This window comes from Pelodiscus sinensis, chromosome 8 (assembly GCF_052426305.1).
Source record: "Pelodiscus sinensis isolate ZL-2025 chromosome 8, ASM5242630v1, whole genome shotgun sequence".
NCBI lineage: Eukaryota > Metazoa > Chordata > Testudines > Trionychidae > Pelodiscus > Pelodiscus sinensis.
In genome coordinates this window covers 23,521,416-23,533,815 of record NC_143059.1, presented here as the reverse complement: position 1 = coordinate 23,533,815, position 12,400 = coordinate 23,521,416, and the positions used below count along the sequence as shown (strand labels likewise).

The 12,400-nt window shown below is 49.4% G+C and overlaps 2 protein-coding genes across 2 annotated transcripts; one reads left to right on the top strand and one right to left on the bottom strand.

Annotated features, from left to right (window-relative positions):
• The first annotated feature begins 212 nt into the window (after positions 1–212).
• EGR2 (early growth response 2) lies at positions 213–7,549 on the top strand. Its single transcript, XM_006111127.5, has 2 exons — positions 213–1,161; positions 1,726–7,549. Exons 1-2 carry the CDS (start codon positions 984–986, stop codon positions 2,892–2,894), a joined length of 1,347 nt encoding a protein of 448 aa, XP_006111189.3. The 5' UTR covers positions 213–983; the 3' UTR covers positions 2,895–7,549.
• A 166-nt stretch (positions 7,550–7,715) lies between these two features.
• ADO (2-aminoethanethiol dioxygenase) lies at positions 7,716–11,068 on the bottom strand. Its single transcript, XM_075934889.2, has one exon. It carries the CDS (start codon positions 10,969–10,971, stop codon positions 10,243–10,245), a length of 729 nt encoding a protein of 242 aa, XP_075791004.1. The 5' UTR covers positions 10,972–11,068; the 3' UTR covers positions 7,716–10,242.
• Between the last annotated feature and the right edge of the window lie 1,332 nt (positions 11,069–12,400).

The following is a 12,400-nucleotide window of genomic DNA, read 5'->3' as shown; positions in this document are numbered from 1 at the left end:
TGCACAGTTTGGTTAAGAGGCCTTCGCTTTTTCTGCTGGGACTTAAAAAAAAAAAAGTCGGCCTTGTTTTGTCTCCTTCAGTGGGAGCTAGAACAACAACAAGAAGAAAAAGTTCCGTTTTCGCTACAGTATAAATAGATCACACACTTTCCAAAAAAGTAACACCACACTCGCTCTTATCAGTGTCTCTTTCCACCAGCGATTCAGAAAAAAGAAGTCAGATTCCGTGAATGTAGCTATTTTCTGATTCGTCGCTTGCGGTTAAGAGCTGCCAAGAAAGTGAGTAGCGGTTTGACTGTACTGTCTCGGCTCCGCTCGTTTTTCCGAAGTTTAATTTTCCGGAACGACTCCTAAAAAGGCATGGAAAGGCGGAGCCCGCAGGAACCGGATCTCGCCTTTTTAGGCAAGAGTTTAAACAACCGGAATATCCCTCGCTAGGTACTTTCGTGCGCCTGGAACGAGCCAAGCACCTCCCCCCGGCTTTCCCGGCTTGCGTATCCTGGAGCTTATTAGTGTCTGTATAAAAAGTTACAGTGTGTGGCTGAAAAGCCGCGGCCAAGCACCAGCCTGCGTCTACCTGTGAGAGGAGCAGCCGAACGGGTGCGGACCCAAGACAGAGAAGCCCGCATGCTAATCTCCCACGTGATGATTCCGCCCGGTTCGCCCTTCCCTGTTCCTCAGTCCTTATATGGGCAGTGACGTCGTGGGCATTCACGGCCTCCCCATAAATACTTACTGCAACACTTTCCATCTACTGAGAGCTGCAAGTGATTAACAGCTCTGCAAGGGACACTGACTGTTACAATAACACTACAGCACTACTGGACTATTACTGAGCAATACCAAAGGCAGAGGTAGTAACAGACTTTTTAAAACAAAAACTTACTTGATTTTTTTTAGTGGAAGCAACAAATAACCCTCTCCCTGTACAGTATTAACACTACAAGCCGTGAAAGTTGTTTTCAAGGTTTCTTGTTGAGCAAATGATGACTGCCAAGACCGTAGACAAAATTCCAGTAACTCTCAGTGGTTTTGTGCATCAGCTGTCTGAAAACATTTACCCTGTGGATGACATCGCTACCACATTGCCAGCTTCGGTCACAATCTTCCCCAATGCTGACTTAGGAGGACCGTTTGACCAGATGAGCAGCGTGACAGGAGGTAAGCATCATTCTTTAAGTTGTGCATGTGCAGGGTGTTTACTTGGCTTACTTGCGGCCGGACCGTGCGCAGCTGATCACATTTAAGCGAAACAGAAAGAAAACTAGACAAGTACTTGCTGATTATGTCAATGACAACAAACTCAAATCTGGGTGCTCGTTTCTAATTTGATTAACGCCTGAATGCGGAGATGCTGAGAGATAACAGTGTTGAGGGACTACATCAAGCTGTCTGCAGCTATGTGGGTAGGCTAGTTGTGGGCACGCCACTCTTAAGCATCCTGTATGTATTCATGTCTGTGTGCATTAAACTAAGATAAAGTTGGGACCGTGAACCTTGAAATTAGTCCCAGGGATGTCCTTTGTAAATTAAAGCAGCCATAGGGAGAGACCCCTCCTCCCCATATAGGCAGGTGGGCACTGCGAAGTTTACTGCCAAACAGTATTTGGCCGTGTTGATAATAACATGCTCCTTAGTGGGGCGAAGAAGTTGGTGGAGCCTGTCGGTGTCTCTGGGAGTGGAGGGTGGCCGCGCACTGATCGATGGCCTTTCTTTAATTCCCAGATGGCATGATTAACGTTGACATGAGTGAGAAGAGGTCCCTGGATCTGCCTTATGCCAGCAGTTTCGCCCCAGCAGTTTCTGCTTCCCGCAATCAGACTTTTACCTACATGGGCAAATTCTCCATCGACCCCCAGTACCCAGGAGCCGGCTGCTACCCGGAGGGCATCATTAACATCGTGAGCGCTGGGATCCTGCAGGGGGTCAGCACCCCCTCTTCGTCGGCCACTTCTTCCTCCACGGCATCCGCTGCCTCCCCCAACCCGCTGGCCAGCAGCGCCCTGAGCTGCAGCATGGCTCAGAGCCAGCCGGGAGACCTGGAGCACCTGTACTCCCCGCCGCCTCCCTACTCGGGCTGCGGGGAGCTCTACCAGCAGGACCCCTCCTCCGCTTTCCTGCCCACCTCGGCCGGGGCTTCTCTGCCCTACCACCCGCCCCCGTCCTACCCTTCTCCTAAAGCGGCCGCGGACGGCGGGATCTTCTCCATGATCCCGGATTACCCGGGCTTCTTCCCGCCCGCGCAGTGCCAGCGGGAGCTGCACGCCGCGCCCGAGCGCAAGCCCTTCCCGTGCCCCCTGGACTCCCTGCGCGTCCCACCGCCGCTCACGCCGCTCTCCACCATCCGCAACTTCACGCTGGGCGGGCCGGGGGTCGGGGCAGCGGGCGCGGGCGGCGGCGGCGGGGAAAGCGGCCGCCTGCCCGCCAGCGCCTATAGCCCACACAACCTGCCGCTGCGGCCCATCCTGCGGCCCCGCAAGTACCCGAACCGGCCCAGCAAGACGCCGGTGCACGAGCGGCCCTACCCGTGCCCGGCCGAGGGCTGCGACCGCCGCTTCTCCCGCTCGGACGAGCTGACGCGGCACATCCGCATCCACACGGGCCACAAGCCCTTCCAGTGCCGCATCTGCATGCGCAACTTCAGCCGCAGCGACCACCTCACCACCCACATCCGCACGCACACGGGCGAGAAGCCCTTCGCCTGCGACTTCTGCGGCCGCAAGTTCGCCCGCAGCGACGAGAGGAAGCGCCACACCAAGATCCACCTGCGCCAGAAGGAGCGGAAGGGCGCAGCCGCCCCCTCCGCCTCTGGCGGGGCCAGCGCCCCGGCCGCGCCCGGCGCCCCCAGCTCCGCTAGCCTGGCCGCCTGCGCCTCCCGGACCAGGACGCCCTGAGGCGGCCCCTTGCGCGCCCACGGCTGCCGGGACCCCCGGCGCCATTGACTAGCACCCAGCCCAGCCCGGCCCGCCCTCACACGTCCCGGGGATGGATCCTGCCTGGCTGCAGAGCGCGCTGCGGGGTAGGCTCGGCTCGGCGCGCCGGAAGCTGAGCCCCGTGCACTTTATAGCTTCAGGGACTGCTCCGGGGCCGCTACGCAGCGAGAGGAGGACGCGGGGATGGGCGCTCCGGGGCCGGGCCCAGTGAGCCGAGCAGTGTGTGTATAGCAGCAATGCTACAGCAGCGGACTAGGAGCCCAGACGTGCAATCTGCTGGGCCGGGACAATGGGCCTGGCCGGAGCGACTCCGCTAGAGGGGCTCCCGGAGTTTTAAATGACTGGTTTTGTCCGCGTATAGTCACTCGGCTTTTGTGTATTCTTTGGATGTGCACTGTTGAGTTCTCAGCCTTTGGGGAGGGGGAAGGCAAAGCAAATCTGTGATCTATCGAAGTGAGAGTCAGAGACGTTAACTTATTGAAGGTGGGATGTGCTGTTAAGATGCATGCAAATGTGTTGAAGTGTCCTTGGTGCCTTGTGTGATGTAGACCATGTTTCAGTGTCTGCATGTAAATGGGTTGCCTTATTAATTACGGCAGAAACGTGTTCAGTCCCTGCTCTTAGTATGGCTGTACATTTCTGCCCATTAATATTTGGATTTTTTAGAAAGTCTATTTTTGTACGCACTGTTTTTGTGACTGAAAAATGTTACATTTGTAGTCTGATTTCAGATGAGAATGTAAATAATCTCGCTCGAGTTGGCCAATCAATTGTCCGCTCGGAACAATAGCTGAAATAGAAACAAGATAGTCTAATAATGCACAACCATTAACCAGAACTCCAAGGAGAAATGGTTTCTTTGAGTATTCTGTAAATAAATACTTTTTCAATCATAGATTCAATGCTTAAATCATTTATGAGAGAAGACAAATATCTCAATTATGCTAAGTTGAAAACTGACTTTGTGAACCCTAAAGAAACAGAGGTCACAAGTATCTAACATTTCTGTTAGGTGGCCCACAGTACAGCCCTCTTGTACAATACATCAACCACTCCTGTTTATTTTAGATGTTGGATGAAATCTGTGGGTGACATTTGGCTCGGTTGAAGCCAGGGTTTCATCCTCTATGTGTGTAGCCCTCCTCTCCAAAAGCGCACGGGACGATTAGATCAGGTATGCGCACTTTGTACCGATTGAGTTTCCTGGAGTCGGCTCAAATAATAGACGCTATTTTAGATTAGGGAGACTCACAAACACAATCTCTCCCCCCTTTTTTTTCTCTGTGCAAACTACCCCCTGCAGAAGTGCATACACTGCCCAGTCCCCAGTGTACAAACAAGCATCTGCCACAACGGTGGGGACTTCCCCTAGGAATACATGGAAATGCTAAACTAAACCGGTGAGCTGTATTTTGACTCATTGTTGTTCCGTGATTTAAAGCAGGCTAATTAAAACGCCCAAAGTGGGCTCTGGAAAATGAACACCATCAGCTCAGTGCCCACTCGGAGAAAGCTGCTCTCAGAGCAGAAATAGGAGTCGAGCTGTGTGCGGCTTTGTGGGAAGTGCTCAACAGCGGTCATAGTGCAAAGATCTTTCGGTTTCCACAAACAACCAGGGAGCACTGATTTAGAGCAAAGTGCGCTGATATTAGCAGCTACTTCAGGCCTGGATAATAATAAACCTGCAAAGATTCGCTGTAACTTGCCAAGGTTATCCTTTGGTGTAACGCCACTGAAAATGGAATTGCTCTAGGCTAGGGCAAAGCTTAAAGACAGTGATGGCTTAGACTGTTTTCATGGGTTTGTGGCACCTATCACTGACACAGTCCATCTGTGGCCACATTAATCAAACACAGCCAACCTGCAAGTCCCTATCAAATGGTTATATACCTATTTCTTAAATTCACTTGCCATACGGTGTGGGATAAATTGTGGCTACACAACCATGGACATTACTCATTACTCTAACCAGAACTTACTCAAACAATTGCCAAAGACTCCCACAATTCCATAGGCAGAAGCCTGAAAATAAAAAATTAAAGCTTAAGAGCTTTACAAGCTCTATCAACAAAATTGCTCATCTGATCTAAATTGTATTTGTTACTATATCTCACACATTATTGGAGTTTCTTCTGGGGTTCAGGAATTCTTTGTCAGATGTACAGAAGATCTGGCACTTTTTCATTCCATATAATCAGATTGTTCTCTCACTCACTGCATACAATCACTTACATGAAATTCACTTATCACATGGAGAATGTACATAGAAACCATTCGTGAAATGGCAGATATTGGATAAGTGTGTATATGCTTTCTTTAGATTACCTGAAAACATGCTTCATATTTATTTGAATTTAATCAGGTGACAAATTAAAAAAACCAACCTGATATTGTTCTATCAGATTTGAGCCCTTTGCCTTCAGAGGCAACAAACTGCTGAAAGTAACACTTAACTGTATATGTATTCAGGTGTGAGTGAAAATCTTGATGTGGACCTTTGCAGAAAGGAAATAATATAACATTTAAGGTTACGTAGTTTTTTTTCTTCCATTATATAGTACTGCTAGGTTATCGTAAATACTTTTTGAAGCCGAGCTTGAGAGATGCCGACTACCCACACCTCCCACTTGTTAGCCATCTTTCATTTCACAAAGGTTTTGTGTCAATGCCTCCATGTGTTGGACACCTACTTGTTTGGAATTGAGTTCTTTTGCCCTATGAGGTCCAATTCAGACCTCTCCTAAAGCGCACTAACTCCTAATTTTTTTTTAATATGGGAAGTTAGCCACAGTAGCAAATGCCTGCACTGGGTTCAAGTGAACAAGAACCAACAGTAACACGCATAATGTACAAAGCCTGCCATTGTATGAAATATTTTGCTGCAGAGAGACGTAGATTTGTAAACTCCGCCAAAGATACAGTAATTCTGTAAAAGTTAATGACTGGAAATGGCACAATTGCATATTAGCTATGCCTACCAAACTTACTTTTCTTGAAGTATATTAAGAGATTAAAGTGTGGCTGGGAAGAAACATGACCAATCATTGTTTTAAAGGGCTCTGCCAGAAGACAGCTGACTGCAACTTTCAACTTAGTGCAGTGTAGTTTTTTACCCAGTAAACTGCTTAACACACCCCACAAGGAGGCTGTTGGTCTCCACTAGAACAGATCTGGACATAGAAAGTTCTGTTTCTCCTGACACTGGTATTTCCCTCAGCAGCTCACACCACACACCTGAAAAATCAGGACCTTATTACTGCGCATGACTTAAAACTGAACATGAAATAAGTTTGTTTTTGTTTAGTTTTGACTAATTACAATCAGTTCTCTAGTTACTAATAATAAAGAACTACAGAGCAGTGAGAAAACATAGCTACCAGCACGGATAGGTGCCACATCCTAGATACATGAGGCAATTCATTTTTCATTGCCCCATGGCTTTCAGCATTGCTAACACCTACTCTAGACAGATGGTTTTCAAAAGACACAGTTGACTGCTTAATGACTGATTGAATACAGGATGTCCAAAACCTGTATCAAAGACCTCTGGGAAACAAAGAACTCCTGTTTAACATCAGTAGTTCACTGTATTAGAAATGGACAGTGATCTGGTTCTTTCAATGCATGCAAGTTCCAAAGTTTCAGTGATTCATGGTCATGACAGGGCAGCTCTCCTAGTGACTACAGCTCAGAAATGGCTAGTGTGTCCAAGATGTACCATCCATCTAACTACAGCTGTATTAGTGCAAAATCCTATATTCGTGAGTCAGAACAATCTAATGTTAAAAGATTACTTTCTTATTTAAAAGGAGAAAGGAGGCATACTAAGTAGGGTGATTTAAAGAAACTCTTTCAGATACAGTTTGTTGTAGTCACCTTGATTTAAGACAACTGTCACTACATTCTTACATCCATGCCTTAAACTTATATTGACATCTGACCTCATGTCAAAATATTGAGACTGGACAGCACTGACTATACAGGTTCTGTAGAAGATTTATCAAAGGAAGTTATAGATACAACTACATAATGTCACAAGATCTGTCATTTTCAGAGACATAACAGGAAAAACTCATCCTTATATATAAACTATACAGCAATTATTTTTAAACTAATTCCTAACAGGCCTCTGTGTAACTACTAAAGAAAAAATATTCTCTTCACCCAACTGAGTTCATAAGACTTTTACACTTGTAAAGGAAAACAAACAGAAGCCAACTTTGAGATCCTGTATTTATTCTGCAGTTCATAAACAGCAGTAATTTTGCTGTTATGAAGACAGTATCCAGACTTTGGTGAGAAAGGACAGCAAGAGAGACCTGAGTCTCTATTTACGGACAGTAAGAACGTTGGAAGTAAATTCTGATTACGTATATAAAGGTTCGAGCGAAAAACTGACACAAAAAGGCATTTCTTTAATGAATCTTCATTTCTTTTTTCCAGCGCTAGAATCTGCCTTTAGATCTATGTTAATAAACAGGGCTTGACAAATAATGTAATCTACTCACCCACGGCGAGTAGATTACAACCCGGCGCAGAGCGATCTGCGCATGCGCAGAATGGTATGAAACTGTGCGGCTGGTGAACGGGGCTCGCCGCCGGTTGGCAAGCCCTGTTAATAAAGACTTGGCTTTGATTGTTGCCACATATAGCAATGCAAAGGGCCACTACCATTAAAGTTGCATTAAAGTCACATCCCATTATCTAATCCTGACTAGTTTTTACAAGTGGTTTAAAACAGAAGGCAAAAAGGGAACAGAAAAACAAAAACGCTAAAACAGGTTAGATAAAAATTCTCTTTGTAGCAGTTTTTATTTTCAGCAGAACTACTTGGATTCTCCATGCTATTTTCCATAAGGAATTCTGAAAAAAAAGTATTCATTAGTGGTATGGAGCAGAGAAGTTAAGCAGGTAAGGTAGCTATAGAAATCAGGCAGTTTGAACTGCCAAAAAATAAATGCAAATCACATGAAATAGCTTCTTCCATTTCTCAGAAAACTCAGATTTGAAAATAGTGTTGTACTAAAATATATTGTATCCAGTCTTCTGTAGGGAAGAACAAGCTTCTTGAAGTACTGTTGAATATAGACCCACAAAAGGATTGTTTTAAAACTCACATGTAAGCAACTATACAGGAAAAACAAATCTGTGTTTAACATGCACAAAGCAAGGAAGAAATTGTCAAGGGAAGACTTCCAGAACAGGTTGGTCAAATATTAAGTGGTTAAAGTGAGGTTTTTTTTGTTCAAGTCTCTTCTACAAGACCAGGAGAGTCAAGGCTACCCAAATTTGGGTCTAAATGGTATACCATAGATATATAGGCACATAAAATCTTTTTTGTAGTATAAACATATTTAATTAGTAGAAAAAATCTCCATTTTTAGAAAGGTCATACCCTCTATCATAGGCAAACTAAACCTCAAGACTGCTTAATCCACAGCACAGCATAATTCATTGCTTTTTTACACTATGTTTATTATGAAAAAGCAATTTTTAAAAATAGTATAAAGAGGGAAAACAAAGCATATAAAAGCCTTTAATGTTCTCTTATGTACCAAAATGTATACCTCACTTTAAAGGAATGCTCACAGGTCAAATATGGCCCCAAATTTAAAGACTGTATTTATTTATATAAGCTTTAGGACCACTAGAATAATTTCCACAAAACATTTAAATAGCAATGAAGTTTGAAACAAAAAAAACCAAGTTGTGTGTAATGCTTCCACTTAAACACAGAGCTCATGTGAAATTGATCAGAAACTGTTCTATTTTCATGAATGAAAGAACCATACAAAAATAGCAAAGAATTTTACGAATGTTCACTTTTAATCTTGTTTTATGTAACATAAGGAATTTTTAAAGTAGTTTATCGGACAGTGACCCTTTATAATGTGACAAACTTTAATTTATAATTAACTGTAATCCTTATAATGGTTAGTGTTAATTCTATGAGCATTTCTCAGCCCAAAAGTTATTCAGCGTCTTGCTAGTCTGTACAGATCTTTTTGATACTCATGTTAGAGACAATTCCAAACACACAGAGAAGATCTCCTGCTTGTTTGTTACCTTCAGTTGTGTGGATAAACTCCCTACCCAAAAAGTAGGGAAGCTGTGTTTGACTTGACACTGTATGTGAGACTAGTCAGGCTGGAAATTACATCTCATAAGTTTTCAGAGCACTTACAAACATGCCTTAAGAGTGAAGTGTTTCTTACTGCATGTATTCTCTAAACTTTAGGAATGAGGGAGGATACAAGAGTAATGTCAAAAATTAAACAGTGGTCCTAAATGGTTAGACTGGATACAAGTATTTACTGCAATATTCATTTGTGTGGAAGTTTAAGAACAATACTCTTCCATGTCTTCTCGTCAGTGAAAAGGATAAAAAAATCCACTCAATGGTTCAGTGACCTTCACTCAAAAAGCCAGGCGGTAAGCCCAAAGAGATCTTAGTGGTAGTTCTCCTACAGATACAGTCTACCTTAAACAGTGGTAGTACTGGCTGGATACTGCTTTCTCTCATAAACCAGAGGTAGGAGACCTCAGCCACCAGAAAGCAGCTAAGTCTGTGTAAATGCCCTGCTGTGGCACACTAAAAATCATACAAGGTTATGATTTGGATTCCCTGGGAGTTAATTGGCTGCTGACTTGCTGATTTGGACAGGGAAATGGTCTCCCAATCTGCCCCAGAAACTGCTCTTTACATGCCATTTGAAGACATATACAAATCATTTTCCCACTCTTAGTAGCAATCAGCTTTTCTGGAGACAGAGTCTGATAAAAAGCTGCTTCTGGAGACAGAGTCTGTGATAAAAAGCTGCTTCTACTGCAATTATCCACTGGCAGAGAAACAGTATTTTCCACCCTATAAGGGTGCAGCCCATAGCTCCAGCAGATAGAGATTTCAAAGCTAGGATTGAGGAGCTGAACTAAAAAAAATGACACCACAAGACATGCATACAAGCAATCGCCCAACACATCCAGCTGCTCCGGGGAGGCAGGGCAGCGGCTTCCGCACCTCCAGACGGGGGCTGTAATCACTGGCCTTACTTCGAAGGCGACTGGAATGGGAATCGTGGCTATGGCTTTGGGACAGCGACTGCAGCCGCTGCGACATCTCGAGTGAGCCAGGGCACAAGCCACATCCCCCCGGCCCGCTGCTGGCAGCACTTCGGTCGCCTGCTGGAGGAGAAGGGGCCTCTACTCTAGTGGGCCCCGCACGATCGTGCCGCGGGAGAGCGAGAGGGAGTCGGTCCGCCCGTTCTCGGAGGGCTCTGGCGCAGCCTGGCCCCAGGGAGCCGCGCCGGCTTCAAGGGGAGACCTTGGGCCCGGGGTAGGGCTCTCCGCCGCACCAGAAATCCGCCGCCTGCGGGGTCTCCAGCAGCCACACCTCCCGGGGCAGGGCGTGCGGGTCGGCGGCGGGGCCGGCGGGCGCCTCCAGCAGGCGGTAGTAGTGGCAGTCCCGGCCGTGCTCCGGGTCGTAGGGGGGCGCCAGGATGTCGAGGAAGGCGGCGGGCCCGTCCACGGCGTCGATCTGGTGCAGGTTGTCGGTGTGCGGCGAGAGCAGGCAGGGCGGCGAGGCGGGCGTGTAGAGCTGGCGCGAGCGCAGCAGGGCGCGGCGGCGGGCGCCGGGCGGCGCGGCGGGGGGCAGCGGGTCCAGGCAGGCGATGCGCAGGCTGCCGTAGAGCACCTTGAGCATGCCGTTCATGCCCGGGTGGTCGTGCAGCGGGATGCAGGCCCCGCTCCGCAGCAGGAACACGCCCATGCTGAAGCTCTCCGTCTCGCAGATGTGCATGTAGCTCACCGGGGGCACCGCCCCGGCCCCGGCGCCCGCCCCGGCCCGCGAGCAGCCCGCCCCCGGCACGGCCGCCGGACCCCGCGGGGCGAGGTGCAGGTCCTCGGCCCGCACCTCGTTCAGCAGCTGCTGCAGTCGGTGCAGGTTCTCGCCGAAGCCGGGCCCCGGCGCCGCTCCCCGGAAGGTGATGCGGGCCTGCCGGGCCACCCGCTGGATCAGGGAGGCCATGTTGTCCCGGGGCATGGTCGCCGCCGCGTAGGTAAGTGCTCGGCACGGCCCTGCTCTGCGCCGCGTGCCCCTCCCCCCGCGGGACAGGACGCGCCCCTCTGCGCCGGCGCGCTCGGCCCGGTGCATCATGGGGATTGTAGTCCCTACCCGTCTGGCTCTGCCTGTCCCCGCCGCCGGGAGTTGCCCGCGTGCGCAGGCGGCTGTTGCTAGGTGAGGCGGGCTTCAGGGCGGTGAAAAAACTACAGCTCCCAGGGGGCGGGGCCGGTGCGTGTCCCGCTGCGGAAAGAGGGTTATTGGCCGCGCGGTCCACCGCGGCCTAGCCGGCGCCAGACGCCGTGTTGCCCCTGTCACGAGACCTTGCGTGTGCGCTGCCAGCTGCCCCAGAGGCTTTTGCTCAGCAGCGGAAGGGTGTTCGCTAGCGAGTCGTTTACGACCCCGCAAGCACGTGCAGCTTCAGCCTTTGAAATACAGGAGACTTGTGCATTTCAAAGGGGGTTCGCGGCCTGTAGCCAGGGGGAAGTCGCGCTGACGCTGGGCTCCACGCAGGCGCTTCCCCTTTGAAATGCACAAGAGCCCCAGCGGGCTGCCTGGCAGGGCTCTGGTAGCTTGGTGGGGCAGGGCTCTGCAGCGTGTGGCTGCCTGGCAGGGCTCTGGTAGCTTGGTGGGGCAGGGATCTGCAGCGTGTGGCTGCCTGGCAGGGCTCTGGTAGCTTGGTGGGGCAGGGATCTGCAGCGTGTGGCTGCCTGGCAGGGCTCTGGTAGCTTGGTGGGGCAGGGCTCTGCAGCGTGTGGCTGCCTGGCAGGGCTCTGGTAGCTTGGTGGGGCAGGGATCTGCAGCGTGTGGCTGCCTGGCAGGGCTCTGGTAGCTTGGTGGGGCAGGGATCTGCAGCGTGTGGCTGCCTGGCAGGGCTCTGGTAGCTTGGTGGGGCAGGGCTCTGCAGCGTGTGGCTGCCTGGCAGGGCTCTGGTAGCTTGGTGGGGCAGGGATCTGCAGCGTGTGGCTGCCTGGCAGGACCTGGAGCCCCAGCGTGGCGCACACGGCTGCTTGGCGGGACATAGATCCCCAGTGCTGTGCGCGTGGCTGCCCTGCAGGTCCCAGAGCCAGGCAACAAGGATGGCTGCTCAGCAGGGTTGGCAGGGTCAGCAGAAGATGAGGAACCAGCTGAGAGGCCAGTGGGCAGGATGAGGGGAAGGTGGCAGCAGGGGGTAGAGAAATGATCTCCCCTGGTTCAGCACAATCCCTCATCTGGGACTGGTCAGGTCCTGAGGGGGCCCGACCAAGGTGGGTTAACCTGTACTGTGTTCCCATTTTACAAAATGCATCTATTTAATGATATGATGTTATGAGGCTTAAATTCTCAGTGCTGCAGGTGATTGTATGTGACCATATCCCTGGACCTGTGCAGAGTCTATTGACTCCAAGTCAGAGGTCTTCTTGTGTGCAGT

Bases quoted from the DNA above. Each gene is read 5' to 3' on its own strand.
- EGR2 (XM_006111127.5), top strand. From the start codon at position 984: ATGATGACTGCCAAGACCGTAGACAAAATTCCAGTAACTCTCAGTGGT. The intron at 1,162-1,725 runs GTAAGCATCATT...TTTAATTCCCAG, and splicing joins GATGAGCAGCGTGACAGGAG to ATGGCATGATTAACGTTGAC.
- ADO (XM_075934889.2), bottom strand. From the start codon at position 10,971: ATGCCCCGGGACAACATGGCCTCCCTGATCCAGCGGGTGGCCCGGCAG.